At 40.0% G+C, this 24,680-nt stretch overlaps 1 protein-coding gene across 2 annotated transcripts in view; it reads right to left on the bottom strand.

The window, feature by feature from the left end:
• EPHA4 (EPH receptor A4) overlaps positions 1-24,680 on the bottom strand; it is a 155,151-nt gene that overhangs the window by 15,233 nt on the left and 115,238 nt on the right. For both annotated transcript variants that reach the window (XM_003925485.4, XM_010336249.3), the window contains exons 6-13: positions 23,097-23,221; positions 21,791-21,950; positions 20,491-20,602; positions 10,977-11,035; positions 8,615-8,728; positions 7,955-8,140; positions 2,674-2,735; positions 2,010-2,219 (exon numbers count right to left, since the gene is read on the bottom strand). In XM_003925485.4, coding sequence (XP_003925534.1) covers positions 2,010-2,219; positions 2,674-2,735; positions 7,955-8,140; positions 8,615-8,728; positions 10,977-11,035; positions 20,491-20,602; positions 21,791-21,950; positions 23,097-23,221 — 1,028 coding nt within the window. The remainder of the gene's footprint in view (positions 1-2,009; positions 2,220-2,673; positions 2,736-7,954; positions 8,141-8,614; positions 8,729-10,976; positions 11,036-20,490; positions 20,603-21,790; positions 21,951-23,096; positions 23,222-24,680) is intronic.

Here is a 24,680-nt window from a genome sequence, read left to right as displayed (position 1 = left end):
AATGTAGTTCCCGCCAGCCAAGCAGGACAACAGCGTTCTTGAGACAGCTCTCAAAACAATAAGACACTTGTTCATTTTAACTCAAGTCTTCCAGGTTAAGACAGTTCTCCTCATATGTTTTCTTTGCTCACAGTGAAGTGACTATGTAATCTAATTATGTTTTTAAAGCCTACCTATGATCTGAGCTCTGCTTAAGGCCATATTCTAGAAAAAAAGAAATCTCAGGTTTTACAAAATATATGTTATCCACAGGATATCAGTGGCTATGTATCTGACATTTGTTTGATTTCTTGTTGGATTCTCTCATCCAGTCGCACAAAGGAAGGCAATGCTTAATACCGCTTCAGGACTCATGAAGGAATTAAAATACGAACATTTCTATCCATCACACAAGTCTACCTCCCCTTATACAGCATGAGAAACATGCCAAATAGCTGGGAGATGATAGCTGAACAGGCCTTTAGAGAAAGCCAAATAATACCAAATACTAGAGCTGTTACTGACTTTAATGGAGTAAGGGTAGGATTTTAGTTGCTTTAAATTTTAAAAAAAACTTGTAAAATGGTAAAGCAACTGAATACTACCCTGGAAAAGTTTTTAAATGCACTTTTTTTTTTTTTTGCCTCAAATATCCGATTTATGCTTAGGTATAAAATGTTTTCAGTCAAGTTTTCAATGTCCTAGGGTTTGCCCTGGGAAAATTAATTCAAGTCAAATTCAGACCCTTGAGGTATTCCCAGGGCCATCATTTAAAAATGTTCTTTGCTTTATTAGGTAGGGCTACTACACAGGACAATAAATTCTGATGGAAATTGCTTTGATACATAGCTGCAGACTCTGAAAACCCAGTGTATTGTATTCATCCTTGTTACGTACAGAAGGACACTATGCTGCATTCCCCACTGCTTAAATGTTTGTCTAAGGTTTTATCTATGTAAATGTATCATTCTAGAAGTCTCCTTTAACTTTTCTTTCCCCAACTACTTGGAAAAATAAAAGATCATTAACATTCACAAAGATTTATTCTTTTCTAAATGAATGGACTTGGAATTCAAAGAAAGACAGGCATAATATTCAAAACTGGAGCCAAAGAAATAGAATACTCCCCCCACCCCCACCAACCAAACAACCACAAAAACCCTCCACTGCTTGGGACTGCAGATGTAAAATGAGGAGTGTTAAAGGGGGAAAATGGCTGGTAACTGTCAGCTTCGTGTTGATTTTAACAGTGTCAGTGTTAATGGCCAATAACTGTTTTATGATTCTGTGTTTATTCCATTAGTATTTTATATTCAGATAGTCAAGCTAAGATAGCACAGCCATTAACTGTGTACTTAAAACTCTTAACTGTGTCCTAATCCCCGCTTATCTACCAGTGGTAAAATGAAGGCCATTAGATACCAGAAAACCTTGCGTGATATAAATGTTTTATAAATCCTGTATATCTGTTCTGAGATTTGTAGCCAACCAACCAGAAACATTGCTTTGTCTCATTTAGAATAAGGATTTTTTAAAAGAATAGAAAAAAGGCAAATACAAAATCTGAAACAAAAAAAAAAAAAAAGGAAGAAAGAGGCAGGAAGACAGGCAGGCAAGTAAAAGGGCAAAAATGAAATAAATAAGCGAAGCTACCATTGGATTTTCTCAGTAATTGATCATTTGTTGTGTAAACTGATCCTTAACGCTTGCTTCTCAGTTCGCTTTTTATTTAAGACACCATCTTATTGTTCATTAGTACTTTGCACCCCCCCCAAAAAAAAACATAGAAGGAATGATAATTCCTTTTAGTTTGTGGCTGTTAATATGGTCATACATCTAGAGTCAGCTTCAAAATCCCTCTTTTCTTGGAAACATGGTTTAAAAATGGATGCAGGAATATGAAGAGGCTTCAAGGGATGAGAAAACTTAAAAAAAAATTTAAAAAAATCACAAAGGGTTTCAATGTCAAAGTGAGAAGAGAGGAACAGTTTCACCAGCACAAAAGTCCCGATGTCACCAATCTTTCTTACCCTGGTAGTGTAAGCTGCTTCCGGATCATCCTCAAGCACTCGGGACATGCCAAAATCAGACACTTTGCAGACCAAGTTGCTGTTTACCAGGATGTTCCGTGCGGCCAGATCACGATGCACATAGCTCATATCAGATAAATACTTCATACCAGACCCTATACCACGAAGCATGCCCACCAGCTGAATGACTGTAAATCTGCCATCATTTTTCTGCATAGAAAAGGAGCGAGGAACAATCCCATTAGCATTAGGCCAAATTAATTCTCACCAAACATTTATTACATGGATCTTTTTGGATCTCTGTATCCGGTATGCAATGAAACCTCAACATTATTTTCAGGCCTTTCTGACCAAAGTCGCTAATTCACTCGCAAACTGTACCCTAGGAGCTGGGTTTGCTTCCTGTGATACATGGACATTATCCAACTGCAATGAATCTATGATTCAACAGCTCCACATTACAAGAATAAATCATAAACTACCCTCGTTGAACATGGATTATTTAATAGCCTTAAAAATCACATCATTCTCCATTTCTCCTCTTCTTTGCCCCATTAAAAAAAAAAAATCCACGAATACAACCAAACAGAATGAATGCAAGGACTCTTGTTAGGAGTTTTCGAAATAGCAACATTCTTGGGTTTAATATAAAGTAGTCACATACCCTGAGGAATGCATCCAAGGAACCATTCTCCATGTACTCTGTAATGATCATTACTGGTTTACCTAGAGTTTTCAGAAAGAAAAACACAAACCTTTGATGAGCACTGCAGTTAATGAGATAAAAATGGGCTGCGCACAATTTTACTGCCAAGACACCTGTCTTGTGTGATCTAATTTAATTAAAACAAGCCAAGCTTATGCCTCAGCTGTAGGGCGCTAGGAATGAAATATTAAAAGGACGAGTAGTTTTAAATTCCATCTGGATGGTTAACCCTTTGGGTGGCTTGTTGACAAGGTCTTTAACTAAAGTGGCCTCTGGTATCCAGGGAGCATGTGAATGGGTAATTGCTCTCTCAAGCAAAAGGGAAAAATGATAAATGGGAAGGCTTGTTTTAATGCAAAAATAATCTTTAGGATAATTAATGTATTTTGTCCCCAGAAGAGTCATTTGTAAGAACCTAAGGAAGTCAATAGGCAGATAAACTTCTTTTCTTTATTTAGAGAAACCCACGTTTCAAGGAGAAGTAGCTATGTTGCAATACTTCATTACCCAGACACCTTTTTTTTTGAGACAGAGTCTCACTCTGTCGCCCAGGCTGGAGTGCAGTGGCTCTTGGATCTCAGTTTACTGCAACTTCCGCCTCCCGGGTTTAAGTGATTCTTCTGCCTCAGTCTCCTGAGTAGCTGGGATTATAGGCGCCTGCCACTATGCCCAGCTAATTTTTTGTATTTTTAGTAGAGATGGGGTTTCCCCATGTTGGCCAGGTTGGTCTCGGACTCCTGACCTCATGATTCACCCCTCTCAGCTTCCCAAAGTGTTGGGATTACAGGTGTGAGACACCGCGCCCAGTCTCAGACACATCTTAAAACTAAGCCAGCATGACATAAACTTCTCTCCGCTGTCTTGCTCAGCTCAGAGGCTCTGTCCTTTCTCTTCACTTTCCCTAGCTAGGAATAGACTTACTTCACTTTTCCTAGCTGTGAATAAACTTGCTTTGGTTTGATTCCTTAAACTGCCTACCTCAAAAAACAAATCAAAAAACCCAGAACAGTCACAGGAAAGGTTCAGTAAATGATTTCATCTGAGATAGGAATTTAAATTCAATACCAGAAGATCCTTGGTCCCCCCACATCCCACCCCCTCTTTTTTTAGCAAAGAAATAAAAATTATTTTAAGCTCTGAGAGGAATGAGTTGGAAACAAGATTTTCATTAAAGTCCACTCTCTGAGGACTTTAGGATGTAAGAAGCATTCTTTATTTTCTTGATCACCAGCAATGGGTTCAAGGTCTGAAATTCCTTCTTTCTAAAGGGTATTGTTGGGGAGTGAAGGGTTGAAATCTTTAGGCTTTTTTTTTTCACCCTAAAGATAAAACAGGTCCTTAAAATATTCTTGTGGAAGAAAATAAAATATCAGTTTGATATATCAAAAATATTCATACTGGCCAGGCACGGTGGCTCATGCCTATAATTCCAGCACTTTGGGAGGCCGAAGTTGGGGGATCACTTGTGGTTAGGAGTTTGAGACCAGCCTGGTCAACATGGTGAAACCCTGTCTCTATTTAAAAAATACAAAAATTAGCCGGGTGCAGTGGCACACGCCTGTAGTCCTGGCTGCTTGGGAGGCTGAGGCAGGAGAATTGCTTAAACCTGGGAGGAGGAGGTTGCAGTGACCTGAAATCATATCAATGCACTCCAGCCTGGGCAACAAGAGCGAAACTGCATCTCAAAACAAAAAAAAAAAGAAAAAAGAAAATAGTACCATGAACATTTTATTTTCAAGTGAGGAAAGAAGGCTGGCAGAAAAAGTAGGAATCTTGGTGCAGACCAAAGGATGTGTAAAACCATTTCTATATCTTTTCCCTTTGCCAACAGGGGTGATGCCTGCACATCCTCTATCAACATAAATAGGAAATGCTTAGTTATCAGATTCTTTTATGCTGTGTGACCAGGGTCTTATACTTTATATATATATATATATATATATATATAATTCATTTAATGAGACAGGGTCTGACTCTGTGGCCCAGGCTAGAGTGCAGTGGCATTAGCTCATTGCAGCCTTGAACTCCTGGTTCAAGGGGTCCTCCTGCCTCAGCCTCCTGAGTAGCTGGGATTACAGGCATTAGCCACCAAGCCCAGCTTGTGACCATAGTCTTCTGACAGAACAAATGTGTCTAAATGAGTGTTAATCAACCTGCCTCCATCAAAAGATACTTTGTCAACTAATGAGAAAGGGCAGCCTTTCATGGCTGTGCACTAACACCTCCTTGCGTTTCACCAGATCCCTCCGGAGCTGTGGAGACGACAGGAGAGGATCTAAAAGAGGGGGTCACGCGGAGAATTTACGGTACTCCTGCCAATTTAAAAAGTTACTCAAGGAACTGCTGGTAATGAATTCACACGCTTCCACTCTACCCTTTCACCCTCACACCTCCCTAGTCGGACTCTTGGCACCATCTTCACAATTTTTCCACATTCCTTTTTCTGTTTATTAAAAGTATCCATTTGTCAGAACCTTTATGAGCTCTACAAGAGAAATAAAGATTAATGTCTCCATAAGCAGAGGGGCTTATAAAATAGGCTTGGGCTGGGCTCTTGGATGGAGGGGTATCCTTCCCTGCACCACACAGGGATGCAGTGGGGAGGAAAGGGGTGGGGGAGGGGGATAGCTTCTCGAATAGAAATTTTAAATCATTTTAATTCAGTGACAACTGCATTATGCAAATGCATCCAGTCGTTTATAACAGTTACAGCTGTAATAGCTACGCGTTTCAGAGGCGCGGTGGGACTTTAATACAAAGATCCCCTGTTTCTTCTCTCTTCTGCAGAGGTGCTATGAAAATCACTGTCTGCGACAGGAAAAATACCCTAAGCTGAACAGAGCCTCCTTTTTAGAAAATGGACCTGCAAAAGTATTTAAACGGAATGTTATCTTTTAATTAAAGTAGTGAAGGGCTCTGGGCAGCCCTGAAGGCCACAGGCAACGGAAAGATAGCCTGTCTGTAAAACTAATCTCAAAAAGCAAATAGAGCTATTCTATGCTAATTATAGCCTTCACTTTAGGCAGAAAATTATATATCCTTCCGCCAAGTTCCTTTTTTTTTTTTTTTAAAGATTCTGAAGATGGGAAAAGAAGTACCTACTTCTTAAGACATAATAGCATCATTGAACACATAAGAGGTATGTGTAGAAAAAATTTGCTATTGTGCTAACCACTCTAAATACTCTATTTCATCCCCAGAATAACCTTATAAAGCAAATGCTATTTTCACCTCCATTTTACAGATGAGAAAACCAAAACAGAGAGATTGAACAAGTAGTCCAAGGTCACAAGCTTTAGTAGCAGCAGAGCTTCTATGCACGTTGTTTGTCCCCAGGCCAATGATTCTCCAAGTGTCCTTCCTGTACCAGCAGCACTGACTGCACCTGTGCTGAGTGCTCTAGAACTGCAAACCTAGGGGCCACAGCCCACCTGCTGAATCAAACCTCTCAGGAGGAGGCTTGTCCTGACAAGCTTTCCAAGATTCTTACTTATGTTTAACTTTGAGGATCTCTGAACTGAATAGTGTATACTTTCTCTCCCATTTTAGTAACCACCTGATTTCTTTTTCCAAAGGGTTTTGTACTTCGTGTCCTACTAGCCACCTCCCCCAGGCCTAATGTCTCATTTTTTCTTCTCCTTTTTTTTTTTTTTTAAAATACAGACAAGGTCTGCCTCTGTTGCCTGGACTGAAGTGCAGTGGCACTATCACAGATCACTATGACATGGATAGGAGTCAGGGAAATACTAGGTAGAAGAGGATGGTTCCCCTACAAAGGCCCTACCCTGAAGTCTGGAAACCATGACCGTTCGGCTGGGGACAGCCAAACTCTAGGGGAAGATTATCTTCCTACTCCATCCCCTTTCCAGCTCCCCATCCTACTTTGAGCCACCTCCATTACCCAATAAAACCTCCACATTTACCATCCTCCAAGTCATGTGACCTGATTCTTCCTGGACAATGGTCAGGAACCCAGATACTAAGAGGGGAGGGTGTAAAAGACTGTCACCCTGACTCTCCACTGAGCTGGTTAACAGCCGTCTGCTGATGACAACTGCTAAAAGAGTATTATTTGCAATATACACCCTCTGGGGCTCCAGAAGTCACAGGCAACTGCTCACCAAGGCTCCTGCAGGTGCTAACCTGTGTGTTCCCTCTCCAACAAGAAGTCTGAGCTTGGTGGCCAAGCAAAACAAGCCACACTCTGTTGCAAGTTCCATGAGGGGTTCAGGGAACTTTTCCATCTCAACTGCAGCCTCGAACTCGTGGGCTCAAGTGATCCTCCTGCCTCAGGCTTCTAAGTAGCTAGGACTACAGGTATGAGCCATTGTACCCAGCATCAGTTTTTCTCTTTAACCTACTTTTCTTCAACTGCTTCACCCTACCGGGATGGCTATATTGTCATTACTCTGTGCACGCTGACTTAAGATGCTTTCCACAGACACCTTGAATCAAAGAAGAAAAGACTTAGCCTTCCAGGAAACATAGCCCCAGGCTTACAAGATCCTTGACTTGTAGTAATTACAGTGTGTATGAGGGATCCTGGAACAGAGCCACGTCAACAGGGACTGCCTCAGCTGTACTGTCCATGTGACACTTTATAAGTTGGTCTTAGCCCGCCTTACAGATGTATTGAGGGTTTGCTTCACAAAATGCATCTGTTGAGCTGTGTTGCATTTTAACTGAAGTGTGGTTCACAGGCTCAGCGAATGCTAATGGACTAAAAAAGGAAAGTTCAACCAGGTGTTACTGTAAATAGGTGCTGAACCGCAACAGCCATAAATCAGGCAGAGCAGACAAGCAAATCCCCCAGTATAATAAAGATTCCCAAGCTTCACTCTCTGCATCTGGAACCAAAGCTTCCAGCACAAGGTGTGGCCAGGTTTTGTTGTGCTTTATAGGAAAAGTACTTAAATTTTATTTTGCTTACCATCTGCTTGTGCCTACCCTATGACAATCAGCTTGGCCTAGCAAATATCTGAAAGATGGCATGGCATACCAAAAATCTGCATTATTAATTTCCCTAAAATCTCACACAAGCTGCCTTGGAGATAGGGTATCAGCTGAAACCATAGACCCATTTAGAGCTGACTACAAGATTAATGACTTGTCCTGCACTGATTTCCTCCTATTAGCAATCAGTGGGTCTGTGCCATCTGTCATTTCCCTGGAAAGAAAATGTGTGTTTAATTTCTCAGTAACTTCTAACTTGGCTTCGTAAGGGGAATGACCCACATACATTTAGTGACGACGCCTTCCAAGTGAATGATGTTAGGATGGTCAAATTGTCCCATGATGCTGGCCTCACTCAGGAAGTCTCTCCTCTGTTTGTCTGTATAACCAGCTTTCAGAGTCTTGATAGCCACGCAGATCTCTCTCTTGCCAGGCACTTTGAGACGCCCACTGCATACCTCGCCAAATTCACCTTTGGGAGAGAAAAAGAAGTTACCATGGACCAGAAACACATTCAAGATGGAAGAATAATAGCTAACATTCCTTGAGTGCTTTTTACATGCCAGGTCCTGTGCTAGTGCTTTACATAGATTATTTCACAAAATCCTCCATGCAACTCTGAAGCAGATACTACTCTTAGCCCCATTTTAGCAGAGAAAACTAAGGCTAAATGAAGAAACCTACACCAAATCTATAAGAAACAGAGTAAATCTTTTGAATGCAATCATTCTGATTTCAGATCCCATTGATTTTCTCTAAGAATAAAATCAACATTTGTACTAGAGTTCTTTAGAACACACCATATTTTATATTGGAAAAAAAAGGAAATTTCATGTATAGACACACATATAATATACGCACACAAATACATTTACATAATCCACACACATATTTAACATCCACCAAGAAAACAGACTCATCAGCAGACAGACACTCAGACACTTACCAACTCCTATGACTTTTTCAATCTTAATGCAGGATGCGTCAATTTCTTTGGCAAATTCTCGAACTGCTTGGTTGGGATCTTCGTACGTAAAGGGATCCACATAAGTTCTTACACCTAAGTAATAAATGTGATAAGTTGGCTGAATACTTCTCAGGAACCACTAATAAACATAGGTAGTCTAGGTCTAAAATTGTGAAACATAGGAAAAGTCAAGTTAGCTGTATGGTCTTGACATACGAAAATGGTTACATTCTTGCTCTGGTTTTTCATTAGTACGTAAACAAAGAATTGTTAGCTACTTAAGAGGCTGTAGCTTTACTGACTTCCTGGAATGTCTTCACACTGCAAGGATAAGATTTTTAAAACAACCCATCCCGTGGAGGAAATTTGGATTGTGGTAGCTGAATACTATTGTCCCAAGCAGTTACTCATAGCTCCTTTGCCTTTGCACAAAGTCCTATCCACTACTTTCAGTTATCCTCCCTTAGGGAAGAAAATAGAAGTTTTTTAATTTCAACCAGCTCTTTCCACATGGTGTCACATTTTGCCCGATATCTGGATGAGTTAAATGTGACCGACAGTTAACAAAATCAGATTAAACTTAACTTAAAGCAGACAATAAGGATAGTATCAGCTGGCTGGTTTGAGAATACAGACTGTAGTGGATCTCCACTTCTTTTCTATTTTGGAAAGAAGGTGTCATAAACAAAGATATTCAAGTCTGCCGGAAAGCTTCAGCTGGAGATAACCATTACAGCCTAACTGTGAATGGTCTGGACACCAGAAAGTGCAATTCAGCCATACCTCATACTACTCATAAACTAAATTTAGATATGTTGGGAGGCATCCCAGTGACAGATATCTGGGTCAAGAGGCAGAAGTCATTGTAAAAAGCTGTGTCCCGGCATCTGCACCTCTTCCTCCTGGAGCTGCTGAGGCACTGGGGCACTGAGTATGCAGGACACCAGTCAGCCCAGTCCCTTTGACTTTCCAAGCCTCATCCTCGTATCAGCACCCTCGGTTAAGAATGAGCTCCTTAAATTGGTGATTTCTGGCTACTTTTTAAATAAATAGATCAGCTTTTTTTAAAAAACAAAAAAAACATATATCCCATGTAAAAATTTTTAAAAACAGTTTTAGGAGGAAATGAGGTGAACAAATGGAAAGCTGTTAGGCATTCCATATCCCACATCACTTTATATGCTATAGACAAGAAAATCTGTAAGATGAGTCCTGTTGCTGCTAGTCCCTCTCTTTCTTCTTTGTTTTTTTTTTTTTTTTTTTTTTTTTTTTTTTGAGATGGAGTCTGGCTCTGTCACCCAGGCTGGAGTGTAGTAGTAGGATCTTGGCTCACTGCAACCTCTGTCTCCCGGGTTCAAGTGATTCTTGTGGCTCAGCCTCCTGAGTACCTGGGATTTTAGGGGATTATAGCCATGCATTAGCATGCCTGGCTAATTTAGGTATTTTTAGTCGAGACAGGATTTTGCCAAGCTGGCCAGACTATTCTCGGACTCCTGATCTTAAGTGATCCACCCGCCATGGCCTCCTAAAAGTGCTGGGATTACAGGCATGAGTCACCACGGCACCTCGCCAGTCTTTCTTCTATCTTTCTGCACGAATATGTGAGTGACTTGTCATATGTGGCTATCTAAATATAAATCAGCCAAATGAAATTAAACAATCACTTCCTCAATCATGTTAGCTCCATTTCAAGTATTCAACAGCATTTGTGGCTATTGGCTTACATATTGGACAGGGCAGATATAGAGCGTTTTCTCAGAAAGTTCTAGTGGACAGCTCTCCTGGATAGTCACCAACCACTGTCCCTTTAAAAGTCTTCTACCTTGTTTAAGTCACTCTAGAGCCACTTCTTTGAATGTCTTCTTTGACCTCTCTGGAACAGCAAAATTAGAATCCACTAAACATTTATTGATAGTCACTAATTCTATATCACATATAGAATGGGAATTCTATATCACTTCCCATTCCCTGGGAAGTAGGAATTACTGTTACATTTCTTATTCTTTTCCTCCTCCTCAAATTTTTAGTTTATATGAGAAAAACTACCCATTTAATCTTACCACCCAGCTACAAGAATGAGCCAGCTAGACGGATACTTTCTCAGGGTATAAGATAAAATAGGCAAAGGGAAAAATGTAAAGAAACTTCTCTACCTCACTCCACATCTTAAATCTCACCATCCAAATCACCCATTTCACTTTGATACCCAGGAAGTACATTATTGGGATAATGGATATATTATATAACATTCATAGCCACATAAATACTATCTAGATATTTCTAAACTAGAAAATGTGAGGCATGCTCTAAAAATACTACTTGTAAACCAATTTTTTTGTACCTTGATTCAAATGTTTCTCTTCATCCGCTTCTTGTTTGGCTTTACTGTATTTACTCCGTCTATTAAAATTTTTTAAAAAGGATAATTATTTTCCTCAAACACACAAGCTTTAACACATGCCATAAGACAAATTCTTTGCTACTGTAAGTCAGGCAGGTATGCTATGTACATTTCAGAGGTGCCAAAATTGATACTTATAAGAGATGAAATAACTTGTCATCCGGGTAGTGAGTCATGGTTTTAAGCTCAAGACGTCAGAGACACCTTGGACCCACAACTTTAAACTCAGGTGTCTTACAATAGATTAAAGCAAACATTTTATAATATAATTATAATTTCAAATCTCTCAGAGGAAATTTATCTTATTGAAGATAACTTTATTGGCTATTTTTTCCATTTATATTTATGTACGTGTACATATGTGTGTTTGTATGTATACACACATTCTAAATTAAATTTCCACGGGTAGTTCTGTGTAAATCAAATGGCAATAATGTTCAGTATGTGACAGGTAATAGAATAAATCTTATTCCTGTAACCAGACAGCTATTACCACAGAAATTCATTATCATATTACATGATACTCTTAAAACAATAGTTTTGTGGTTATTGGTTTCAGTTGCTGCATACAAATTCCAAACTTACTAACAAAAAGTCGAGAAGTAAGTATTTGCTTTGTATTGAATTATGTTCCCTAATTTGTAAAAAACGAGCAAGGATAAAAATGAGAAGCTTTGGTTTGCTTTGCCTAATTCACTTTCAGTAAAACAGTGCATGGTCTTAAACCTGGCATTCTGCTCTTACAGCTTTCAATAGTGTAAATCTGGCTTTGTTATAAAGCTTTGTGGATTAGAAATCTTTAGTACATATAAATCTTGAATTAGGAATATATATATCTTTTATATGAACTGGAAAATCAACTCAAGCCTTGGGAATTAAAAATCTTGAATGTATGTATATGTATGTATGTATGTCTTGTGTCAGGAGAATATCTATCACTTAAAGGAATCAGAAAATCAACTCAACTGAGTTGATATTACATCTGCTTAAAGCATGGGAACTTGAAACCAAATTAGTATATAAAATGTATCCATTTATGTTTCTGTTGTAAAATTTACACTGGAATTTACATCTTACGTTTTCTTAGAGCTTCAAAGACAAGGTAAGGTAAGACTTGTACAGAAAAAGAAACAGACTTTGAGATGAGGAAACATTCCCCCAAGGCCAGGTGTCTCGGCAGTGCGGTCCTGTCAAAATCCTATACCCTGAACTTTCAAACTTTGAACAGGTTGAATGGCAGATGATTATGAACAACAGAGAACCTAAAGGAACCAGGCAGTGCAACCAGAGAGGCAGCGGATCCTGGTCACATGTTCTAAGCTTCCCTCCCACATTCCTCTCCTAATTGTCAGCAGTGCAGGAACCAGCTCAGCAATCAGACCCTTAGAGCCTACAGATGTTTCTCTGTGTGGATAATTCCCTGGCAAATAATAATACCTTGCACTTTTACACTGTATTTAACTTTTCAAAGGGTTCTCATCTCATGTATTATCTCCTCCCCTAACTGTCTGCAAAGCGGGAACCAGCTTAGCAAAACAGAGACCCTCATGACTACAGCTATCTGTGAAATACGGTATTTCAGTCCCAAATCATAAGCTTGCATTTTCCTTTGCATTTAACTTTTCAAAGGGTCTATTTTTATTTGTTTATTTTTAATTTTTTGAGACAGAGTGTCACTCTATTGCTCAGGCTGGAGTACAGCAGCATGATCTCGGCTCACTGAAACCTCCGCCTCTTGGGCTCAAGCGATTCTCCTGCCTTGGCCTCTTGAATAGCTGAGATTATAGGCGCCTGCCACCATGCCCAGCTAATTTTGTATGTTTAGTAGAGAATTTGGCCAGGCTGGTCTTAAAGTCTTGACTTCAAGTGATCCGCACACTTAGGCCTCCCAAAGTGCTGGAATTATAGGTGTGAACCACTGCGCCCAGCCGGGGTCTATTATTGAATTGCATCTTCATGACAACCCCATGAAAGCAACCAGGCAGACAGATACACGCTCAGTTTCCCTGTAGATGAGGACGTGGAGCTGGGGTGGGGAGCTAGAGGATCACCATGTGCTCTCCTAGCAAGTACAGGACTTTGTGGAAGCCCTGATCCAGCCCACTACTTCATAGGGCCTCTCTTACCGGAGAGTAGTTACATAAAGATACCTGGTGAGAGTTAATTATAAGTAGCATTACATTTTATATCAGTAAATTCACTTAAAATGAATTCAATGGCTCTTAAAATCCATTGCTTCATAAAAGTAACTAAACAGGTTTAAATACCCTGAAGCCAAACAACTTTCTATAAAAGATGAAATCTCCTCCAATCTTCTTCCCCTCCCTCCACCCCTGTCCTTTCCCTTCGTTGAAAGGAAATACAAGATCGTTAGGTCAGGGACTGCTAAAATAACATTTTATGTCAGGAAAATGCCGTTGCTGGGTCCCTAGGGTGTGATAGGGTCTTGCCAACCTGAAGGATTGTGTCTTATCAGAGCTCCTAAAAGCATTATCTAAAATTACAAGTATATCTTTCAAACCACTTAAGATCTCAAATACTGATTTGAATTTCTTTCCTTTGAAGAAGGGGAAAAAAATGCATAGAGTGAGAAAGCTTTGGTACCAACTTTAAATTGTCAATGAAACAAAAACCTGGCATATACCATAGAAACTCATGGCCTGAAGCTGCCCAGGAAAAGTGTTTATCTGTTTTACATCAAGCACATTCATTAAGTATGTGCAAAGCCAGAGGAAATACAAAATGACAGGGGTCATTAATTATAAGGTTGACACGCCCATCCCTTCCTCAGACTTCTAAACATAGGAGGAATTAAATTAGTAGTGTAAGTGTGTTTTTAAATGGGATTTTTTTACATGGAGAGTTATCTGGAGGAGAGGACCTTTAAGACTGCAGGAAATGGCTGGAAAAGAAAAAAACTACAAGGATGACTGTACAAAGGCTAATAGTAGTCTGCTTGCTTTTTAAAAATACCTGGAAAACGAAAATGCCTGTGTCCGTCCAGTTCTACATTTAACACCTGATGGCCCTTTTGCCTTGGCTCAGTGTAGGACAATGTGGTCCATTATCATCCCGGACAATAAAGCCCATGGAAGTTCACTACTGGGGCAGCCAGCCGGCAGGAAGCCACCCTGCCTGAAGAAGTGCTAACTCTAAGCTGACATCTGAGGCTGATCACCTGAATGACAGAAGGAAAACTTTGTTGCAGGTTTTTTAACTATGGAGATGTGGCCGAGCTGATTAAAATTGGGAAGAAGTGGAATGCTTTGTGAGTGAATGCTGCAGAAGGAAACACGGACCGATTTAGCCTCAGGAGTGATAGAAAAGGTCCCACGCTGCAGGTGAAACTTTGAAAAGAGTGAACTAAGCCCTCCTGCAGTCCAAAGGACACAGTAATAGGGGTATTAATAGACATTGTTGCGGAACAGCATGAGCCCTCTCAACCAGTGTGCTGTTCTGGCACCTTGACTATTCAATAAAGCAAACAAAACAGAGAGGGGGAGCAAGGCAGGGGCCCACCATAAACTGTGCTTTTACTAAATTACTAACTTTTCTGGTCAAGTGGACAGATTCCATTGATGCGGTTCACTGTTCCAAAACTAATTAGTAAAAGGTAAGTAATTTATTCAGCTAAAGTGCATATTGAAGATAAAGCAATGTAACTAGCAGGACTCCAGGAGGCCCCTTTCCAGTACCGAATGGCATCGCCCATGAAGATTCATAGAAGCAATTCTTGTTTTTTTCCCTTCTTTACGCTGTCATTGTTCTCGCACCGAATGATCTCTAACTGCTGTTCCTGAACAGCATGTTGAAATGGTTGCACGTAAGTTGTTTAGAAATGTTCCCGAGGTACCATCTGCCCCCAATTGTGTGGATTTACATTACTTTATCAGAGCCGAATTAGGCTAAAAGTGTTTTCCTTTTCATGTGATCCTAATATTCCAGGGAAGGAAATTAGGGTGCTGTGAAAGATACAGTTTTAGCACTAAGATTGTTTTAGCATTATGTGAACTCCTAGCTCCGCAGTGGAAAATCTTAATCTTCAACAGGAAGAGAAAACTAACTTGCAAACTCTGACTTTATATTGTGCAATAGACTTGCACATTAATTCACAGATTACAAATCTTACCAACATCCCTAGCAGACTCTTGAAGCTTCGGAGAAAGCTTAGAACTGCCAATGTCAGCTTTTTACGTAGGTCAATTTTCTCAGTTAAGAAGATATTAAAATAATATATCTATTCCAGTATTGGAAGTCAGGAGAGCTGAATTCCTGTCCTGATCAGCCCACTGCCATGTGATCTTTGTTTGTTTCATCTTTTTAGCCTCCAGTACCTAATACATAAACAAATTTTGCCGTAACCACTTCATTTTTTTTTTCTTAAAATTAACTCACTTCTCTTTCCTTATCCAGGTAAAAGAGGGTACTTTATAACCCTAACACAAATGGAAACCCAATGTCACTAGCAATCATTAGAAGGTTAGTATAAAAACAGCATGTGCCTGGTTATCAATAATACTTTCTTCTCACAACCTGTCCTTTAAGAAATAGGGGCTATTCTTGTATTCTAGTCCTTTCTTAAAATTGTTTTTCATATTTGAACAATAAAATACTGTTTGGGGGACAGGTGTGGTGTCTCACGCCTGTAATCCCAGCACACTGGGAGACCAAGGCAGGTGGATCACCTGAGGTCAGGAGTTCGAGATCAGCCTGGCCAACATGGTGAAACCCCATCTCTACTAAAAATACAAAAACTAACTAGGCATGGTAGCATATGACTGTAATCCCAGCTACTCGAGTGGCTGAGGCATGAGAATCATTTGAACCCATGAGGCGGAAGTCGCAATCAGCTGAGATCACGCTATTGCACACCAGCCTGAGCAACAGAATGAGACTCTGTCTCAGAAAAAAAGGGAAGAGGGTGTCAGAGAAATTTAACATACATTCAGTCATCAGTCCTGGAGGTTATGACCTTACAACTGTATTTTAGAATGTCATTGTTAATGGTCCTTTTAAACATCACTTTAAAAAGCAATATAGAAAAGTGGTTATGTTGTGGAGGGAGATCACAAATACATAAATGAAGAAATACTGCCATGGAAAAGCGGTTATGTTGTGGAGATCACAAATATATCAATATATAAATGTAGAAGTCATGAGTTGCTGCTAGAAAATGTACCAGTGTGGTTTGAAATAAAATTTCTAGGAACAGCATCACAGAGGTACAAGAAGTGTTGTATCTTAAAATAACCTAGACAACAAGTACAATTATGTGCTCTGGAAAGCTGAAAGAATTCTGAAATTACATCTTGAGTGATGAGAAAGACACAGACCGAGGATGCCTACAGAAAATATAAAATTAAATTGTTTAACTTAAATGTGGGTGATAAAAATATGTAATATAGATAAATCAGTATGTTTAGTATAATATCTTATTTTAGGTATTTTATAAATTTAGTAGTTTGATTCTTTCATCACAGTCCCTAAATGTTTACATGTTCCAGCTGGCCAGAAGAAAAATGTAGATCTCACTAAAAAATTGTAGATTATTCTGGCTTGCCTTAGGCTCAGGCTTCTCAGTGTAAACTAAGTATGTACAATGAAATAAATGAAACAATTGCTGTAAAGAAAACTAGCAAGATACCAACTGTGAGCCTGAGGCTGCTTCCTCTTTCTTAAATGACAAATTAGCACCAAGTAGATTTTCTCTCTGAGGTCATCAGAAGAACTGAAACTTTTCTCACTATGCGAGTTTCTTTCTGTCCATCGACTTCCTTAGAAATCTTGCATACCATCAGCAGAGTGGGAGTCAGTTCAAGGGGAAGAGACCCCCATAAGGGGTCCCCCATAAGGGATCTGTCTGTAGCATCCTTTCTGGCATAAACATTCGATGATTCTAAGAAGCAGGAAGCAGTCCTCCCAGCAAAGGACATGACTCAGATTTTATAGGCTAGGGTGTTTAATCTGTTGCTTTCCCATACTACTGGCTGAAGTCTGCAAGATTATTTCGTGAGTACCATATACTACTTTCATTTGTCCTCTCACGAAAAGCCTGGGCCAGGCTTTTGTCCACACTACCTGTCTCCTCTCTGTTCACCTGTTCTTGTCCCATTTAAACATTTATAGGCCAAGATAACAGAGCAGACAACCTGCGTGAGGAGAAGGATTGGCTGAGTGTGCGAGAGCTGCTGCAAGCCTGTCAGCTACCGGGCTCCAGGCGGCCTTTCCCATGACAGCTTTATGGCCGACACTAAAGGAGAATCAATATGAGGGCAAGGGGTTGACATTTCATTTTCTAAAAAGTGATCCATTGAGTACCAATCACCAAGCACTGTTTATCAGCCTTGGGAAGTGACTTTTTTTTTTAATGGGGGAGAAGGGACAGGAATTACCACTAGGTAACTCGACAGGCTCAATTCTCTAAGGTGAGGACTCATAATTGGAAATCCGATGCATCCTGCTATCAATCCTGCCTTATATAATAAAGTGATCAATAAAAGCAGAAAGGAAATTAAGTCATCAAGCTTATGGATGCTATAGTCCGTAGTCACGGATTTTAATAAACTTGTCTCCCAGCATTACATTTTCCTACGCTTTTCCTTTCTTTTCATCAAAGCCAGTGTTTCAAGCAGAACATCCAAAGGAAACTTATAATGAGGTGACTTATTTCTCATTACTCCAGTTTGACTGCTGTACTTAGGGCCATCTATACCAAAAACAAAAACACAGAAAGCCAAGTAAGCCTAAAGCAAAGCTGGACTACAACCAGAGAACGTTTCTAGTCAACTCAAAGAGATGGTCCACACAGACACAGGCAAGACCTACTTTCTGCAGAGAAGTGTTCTGAGCATCCTATGGTGCTGAATTTTTTTTTTTTTTTTTTTAATTTTGATGGAGTTTCGTTCTGTCACTCAGGCTGGAGTGCAATGGCACAGTCTCGGCTCACTACAACTTTTGCCTCCTGGGTTCATGTGATTCTCTTATCTCAGCCTCCCAAGTAGCTGGGATTACAGGTATGTACCACCACACCGGCTAATTTTTTATATTTTTAATAGAGATGGGATTTCACCATGTTTCGAAGGCTGGTCTTGAAATCCTTACCTCAAGTGATCCACCCACCTCAGCCTCCCAAAGTACTGGGATTACAGGCATGACCTACCACACCCAGTCGGTGCTGAATTTTTATCAAATATTTATAGAGGTGGAGTTATTTAATGAATTGTATCTGTTTTTAAACTTTTGAACATCTTAATTTTCTAGTAACAAAGATTATTTCTGTATAGGGTAAACTTTTAGACAAAAGACTATGTAATCATGAAATAAAAAAACACATGTAATTCCTATATACTGCCCCATATGCTCCCTGCTCCCCACCATCAGATGGATATATACTAATATAGATGGTTCCTAGCATTTATATGCATAGCATGGGTACATACACAAAACTAAATGGCAATGTACAAGAAAGAGGACCATCTTAATTGGCTTTCAAAATCAAATAACAGGAGAGGAAAGAACAGTGGGAATTTAAATTCTATGCAGGTCAACCTGAAGTTTCCAAAGGCCGAGATATACCGCTGTTTAGAGTATAGTGAGTATGCCATTGTCTATATATTTTTGCATGTGTGTGTATTAAAGAAACAGAAATGAGAATTTATTGTGGATTTAACATCTCAAGATTTGACTCATCACTCTAATCAAACATAGCTATTTATAGATTTTGCATCAAAAGCAATGAACACAATGAAAAATAGATGCCAGTACCGAATGTGTTTTTCTATCCTGTGTTGTATTAGAGTGAACATAATTGGTCCCTATATACCAGAACACTTTGGAAAGTCAGTGTGGGGGCATGATATTAAATACATGGCTGGGCACGGTGGCTCACGCCTGTAATCCCAACACTTTGGGAGGCCGAGGTGGGTGGATCACTTGAGGTCAGGAGTTCAAGCCTCCTGACCAACATGGTGAAACCCCGTTTCTACTAAAATTACAAAAATGAGCCGTGGTGATGCGTTGCCTGTAATCCCAGCTATTCAGGAGGCTGAGACAGGAGAATTGCTTAAACCCAGGAGGTGGAGATTGCAGTGAGCTGAGATTGTGCCACTGCACTCCAGCCTAGGTGACAGAGCAAGACTCCATCTCAAAAAAAAAAAAAAAAAAAACAAAACAAAAAACATGTACCAACCAGGACTATCCAGGCACACTAGATTATATGGTCATCACTCTAATTATAACGTATATCAGAGGAAAGTAGAAGCATGGTGGCTTGCCCAGGCCAGTGGAACTAGCCAAAAGCCTTGCTATGATAACTGGTGAGATCATCAGTCAGCAGAGAGGGACAAAACAACAGATGCTGGCCTGAGAGCCAAGCACAGCTACTACCACTATGCCGATGTGACAACGTTGGGCAAGAATTACTTCTTTCCTAGGACCCCTTCCCTCTTCTAGAGATTGAAAAGCTTTAGGTTTAAGAGGCTCCTTTTGACATCCCCAGGTTCAGGCTTGGTGTATGGGCATGTGGATGAGGAAAGTGCAGATGCTTACACACAAAAGACAAAGAAGGGCCGGGTGCGGGGCACACATCCGTGAGCACTCCTCTGGAGCCTCTGGGCAGGCAGAGGGAGGAAGTAAATGGAGGCAAAAATGGTAAAGAAAATTGGTTCAAAAGAAGGTGCCGCCGGTTTGTTGCTATTTCTCTCTCCTTCTTAGATTATTTTAAAGTATCAAGTCAGATTGCGAGCTTTTAGAGGCTAAGGACTGAGGTGTTTCAGGTTCCTTTTCAAGAGCAATGCCGTGCCCACAATTTGCTCAAGGGATAGTCTCTTGAAATCCATCGATTCTCTGGAAATGCTGATGGCCTTTCCTGGGGGAAGACTGAATGTGGAGTACCCATTTCTTTGCTTTAGTGACCATTACTGTTAACCAGTATCATCACATTGAAGCATCTCCCGTGTGCTGAATTATCTATTTTGCTTATCAAAATTCTCCTGTCAATAACCCTTCAAGGAAAATAATGATGATCTCTATTTAACAAAATAGAAATAAAGACTCAAAAAGGTTTATGTAGTAGTAGCTGGCAAATGGCAGAGCTCACAATTGGGGCCCAAGTTTTACAGGGCTTTTCCTTGCCTTTGGCAGTGAGTCCAGGCTTAAAAGTAACACCTGGCAGCTTAGAGTTTCTAGAAATCTCCCACTGGCCTGCTCTTCAGCTTTGTTTCCTACAATTAGCCGGGTCTTTCCGGACCTCTCGGCAGCCAGGCCTGCCACCAGGGCGCAGCCAGCAGCTTTAGTAGGGGTGTGGGAAGATCAAAGCAACAAGGAGGAAGCTTGGGATGTAGATGCCATGTTTATGATGCAATCAAAAGCTCAGCTTTGTGTGGAGGAGAAAAAAAAAAACCATCATAAACACCGGGAAGGTGGGGGCTGCACAGTGAGTGGCTTCAGTGCTTACCTCCGGCTGATGACAAAAGCTGCAATGAGAATTACCACCAGCACCACACTGCCTGAGACAGAGACCAAGAGGACTGTGGAGTTGGCCCCGTCTCCAATGATCCGGGAAGGCACTGAGAATGACAATTACACAAGGGTCACCTCTGGGAAAGTCTTAAGAAGCAGGACTTCTGAATGGGTCACAGTTTTCAACATTCTGAAGTCATTTGGAATGCTCACAGTCTCTTTGGCTTTTAGTTAAGTATTCACGCAACGGCATTTTCTAAGACAGCCTTAACGAGACAAAGACATTCTTTTTATAACTGAATGAAGAATTTCAAACAGAAGACTCATTAAATCCTATGGTAAACATAATTTGTTGGTTTTTCTTCTTTTCCTTTCTATCCCCACCCTAACCCTTATAGAAAGGGTCAAATGTATTCCTTAGTGAGAAAGACTCTTGAGCATTTCAGAAAGGGCAGTAGTTTTGAATGTACCTCCTTCCCCCAGAGCTATCAAAAACCTGCCCATTTTTGCCTAGTTCAAAAGCCACTTCTTCCTTGTACCCTTGCGGGATAATTTCAGCGGTTGTCAATCTCTTTCAGATTCAACTCTATTTTCTCTTCTGCTTTTTAATTTTTTTTTCATGCTTATTTTATAATTTGTGAACACAATTTCTTTCTTGAACTGAGGTCAAAAATTGTGCCCTATCATCTTTTCATCAAACAGGCCCAATTTGGGTTCATTAATTAATGGGATGGAGGTATCTTACACCAACTTCTTGTTCATGGGTAGGCCCCTTTTAAGCATTTTAAGTTTAATCAACCAGTCAATCCAACTTACAGTGTTTAACGATTTGATATGTTTGTCTACAGGGTCTTAAAAAAAAATCATATCTGACTTGATTTAAAATGATTCTTAGAAATAAAAAGGAAAAAAATATTCTTGGCCCCTTCTTTAATCTTCTCAGGGAGAGAATTCCCTGTATTAATATAGGGTAGCTATGCAACCCTCAATTAGTCAGTTTAGTAATCCCGTTTTTCATGGTTTATAGAAAGCTCAAAACAAGAGAAAAATAGGCAACATTTTCCATTCATACGAAAAGACAAATCAGATAATATTTCAAAAATGCTTTTCTCTAAATCACATGAAGTTTTCTAAGTTACAGACGTTGGGTAACTTATTTCAAGCAATGTTCATTGCAGCAAAATGTTTGCCTAACCGAAAATTATAGACAACTCCTGAGATTTCACTGTAATGGGATTCACCCTGTATTATAAAAAGAGCCTCAGAAGTGACCAAGTCTGGGTGGTCCTTGTTACCTGTGTTGGTTGTGACCTCCAAGGGCTCACTGAAGTCTCCATAGCCAGCTGCTGTCCTGGCTCGCACGTGGAAAACATAGGAAGTGAGTGGGTTCAGGCCTTTGATATCTGTGTTCCTGGCAGCTGTCCGAACTATACGATAGCTTCGCTCATTCTGATCCTACAACAGGGGAACATAAAATTAGGGAAGGTGGTAAAATAAATCTGCTTACTGTAGGTGCAATATTAAAGGAGTCAAGCCAGTCGACTCAGGAGCTGAGAGTGAATGGAGATTCATAAACTCTCGAGAGCCTTTATTCTCTTGGATGTTGTAAATGCTTTTGTTACTTCTTACTTGTTGAAAGAAATGTGGAATTCAGGTATGACTGCTGTTGACACTGGCATATCCAGATCTTTCCTCCTACTCTTTGTTTTGAAAGGAACATTATATGATGGTTGGTGGCTTTTCTAGCTCCATATCCAACAATTTAAAAGAAATAACTGTGAGAAGGTCCCCTGTCTTTTTCTATTTTCTGTCTAGAAAATATAAAAAGTGCTGTAACATAGTTTGAATGGAAAAATCCTATCCCTTTTCTGCTTTTAATAAGGAAGCCAATAAGTGATTATCTTTAAAAAGTAAAAGAAGACAACTGTTCATTTTCCAGACAACCTTGAATGCAAATAGCTCTCTTCAAAATTCTGTCCTTTAAGAGAGACAAGTTATTTGTAAAAATAATGCCTTTCTATAACTTTAAGAGGCTGAAGAATGTAATTTTCCTTCCCTGACTTTCTATTAAAAGTCATCAAAACCCACATCTTTATTCTGAATAGCAGTGATCTACTTAAACAGATCATTATTTCAACTGTTATGAGTCACTCTCCCTGATAGAAGATTCATAGATTAGAACTTCTTAGCTATCTTAATTTCCATTACTAGAAAGTAAAGATATAGTTATAGTACAATACAATGTATTATTATCATTATTATTTTCTAATTTTCAGGATAACTAAGTAAATGATAAATTTCATAATCAACTTAATTGGGAAGCAAAATGCATTTGATATGAGGATTCAATGGTATTCCATGACTTACAACTGGCTAACACTTAAACAGAAGGGGGGAGCAAAGGAGGATGGGAAGGAGAAGAGGAAAGAAGGAAGAAAAGAAGGGAGGGAAGGCGGGAGAAAGGAAGGAAGGAAATAAGAAAGGAAAAAAGAAGGAAGAAAAAAGTAGGGAGGGAGGGAGGAATAAAAGAAAGAAGGAAAGAAGGAAGGAAGGAAGGAACAAACGAACGAACGAAGGGAGTCTTGTTCACTCAAGTAATACCTTCTCATAATACTTGACTTCATATTCCAGGATTACCCCATTGGGACGATCTGGTTCCAACCAAGCCAGTGCCACACTGTATCTTGTGACTTCTTTAGCCTGGACCAAAGCAATGGATGATGGCGCTGTTAGAAAAAACAAAAAGACAAAAGCCATTTTTTCTTGAGGAAAAGAAATGGTTTTGGTGGTATCCATAAATAATTTCATCTTACTTAAGAAAAGTGTGAAAGATGGTCTTGTCTTCCTCTTGACCATTTCACTCTTCAGTATAAAAGCATATCACTTTTATCCTTGTCTCAAGTATATTCTCTTATGTGTTTGTCTTAAAAAGAGAATCTCTGAAGCAAAATCCTGAGGGGTTCATAGGCCTGTAGTACCACTTTCACAGCACGGCTGTAGGTACAGAGAAGGATACCTGGTTTCTGACCTTTTGTAAGCCATGACAGCCTTTGGAAAACTTCATTTTAAGCTCGGTAAAGCTACATCCAATCCTACCTCCCAGTATTATGAGTGACATCTTATTGGACTTTAATTTTATGCAATCAAGAGAATGTGCAAGTCTTCCATAGGTACTGTAGGGAATGCCAAAAGGCAAACAATTTACATACTTTGCAATATAAATAAAAGTACTGCTTAATTACGGTAAGAGTTCAGTCTGAACACGACCATGTAAATAATGAATACAAATCAAGCCGTGCTGGTCTCTCTGAACACATATGGCATTTTGCAGCTATTCTACAAGAGCTGATATGTCACCTTTGCCTGCTCTTTCCTCTGAGAAAGACACAAAAGCAGCCCTCTAGTGGGTGTGTTATGGGGGTGGGAGCAGGGCACACTTGAGATTTATAAACTCAGGCGGCCTGATGCTCACTTCGCCACTGCGGTGGTCGCATCTCCAGCCAGCTGTTATCAGGCTCTGCTGACACTGACAATGGCTGTTACCCATGTGCATCTCCAGGGAGAACAGGAAGCATTCATGAAATCCTGAATCTTATCTAACACAGCTGCCCTGGAGAACCGGAGATTAGGGAGCTTCCTAACTCCAACGTATATATTCTTTTGTTCCCAAACTGGGGAAACAAACATCAGAAACTGGCCACTGAGGAACAATAAGTTAGTGTTGGGTCATCCTTCTGCCCTCTCTCAATATATGCGTATGAATGCCAACCCCTAACTCCAGGGAACAAAGATAAAAAGTAAAATACATTGTCACCGAAAATGGTATGGGAAAAGCTTCAAACTTGCTTGACCATGTCTGATGGGCATACTGATGGCAGGGAAACCAAGCAGACACACTATGGTCACACAAGGCAGTCTTCCAGCTGAATCCAGTACAGCAAGGACTGTCTCCCGGTAGGGGTTATTTGACAGCCTGGCGTCTGTTAGGGATGGTAACAGACACACAGACACGCGCGCGCGCACACACACACACACACACACACACATACACTTCTCTATTTTTTTTTCTCTCTCTCGGTCCCAAAGCAATTCCAGATTGGATCTCAGGCAAAAACACAAGAGAAAAGAGACAGTAGATACACATGTCCTCCATCAAAGGCAATCCCAAGGTTAGTAATACCACAC

This window comes from Saimiri boliviensis, chromosome 5 (genome assembly GCF_048565385.1).
Source record: "Saimiri boliviensis isolate mSaiBol1 chromosome 5, mSaiBol1.pri, whole genome shotgun sequence".
In the NCBI taxonomy this organism is placed as follows: domain Eukaryota; kingdom Metazoa; phylum Chordata; class Mammalia; order Primates; family Cebidae; genus Saimiri; species Saimiri boliviensis.
This window is presented reverse-complemented; position numbering and strand designations above follow the sequence as displayed.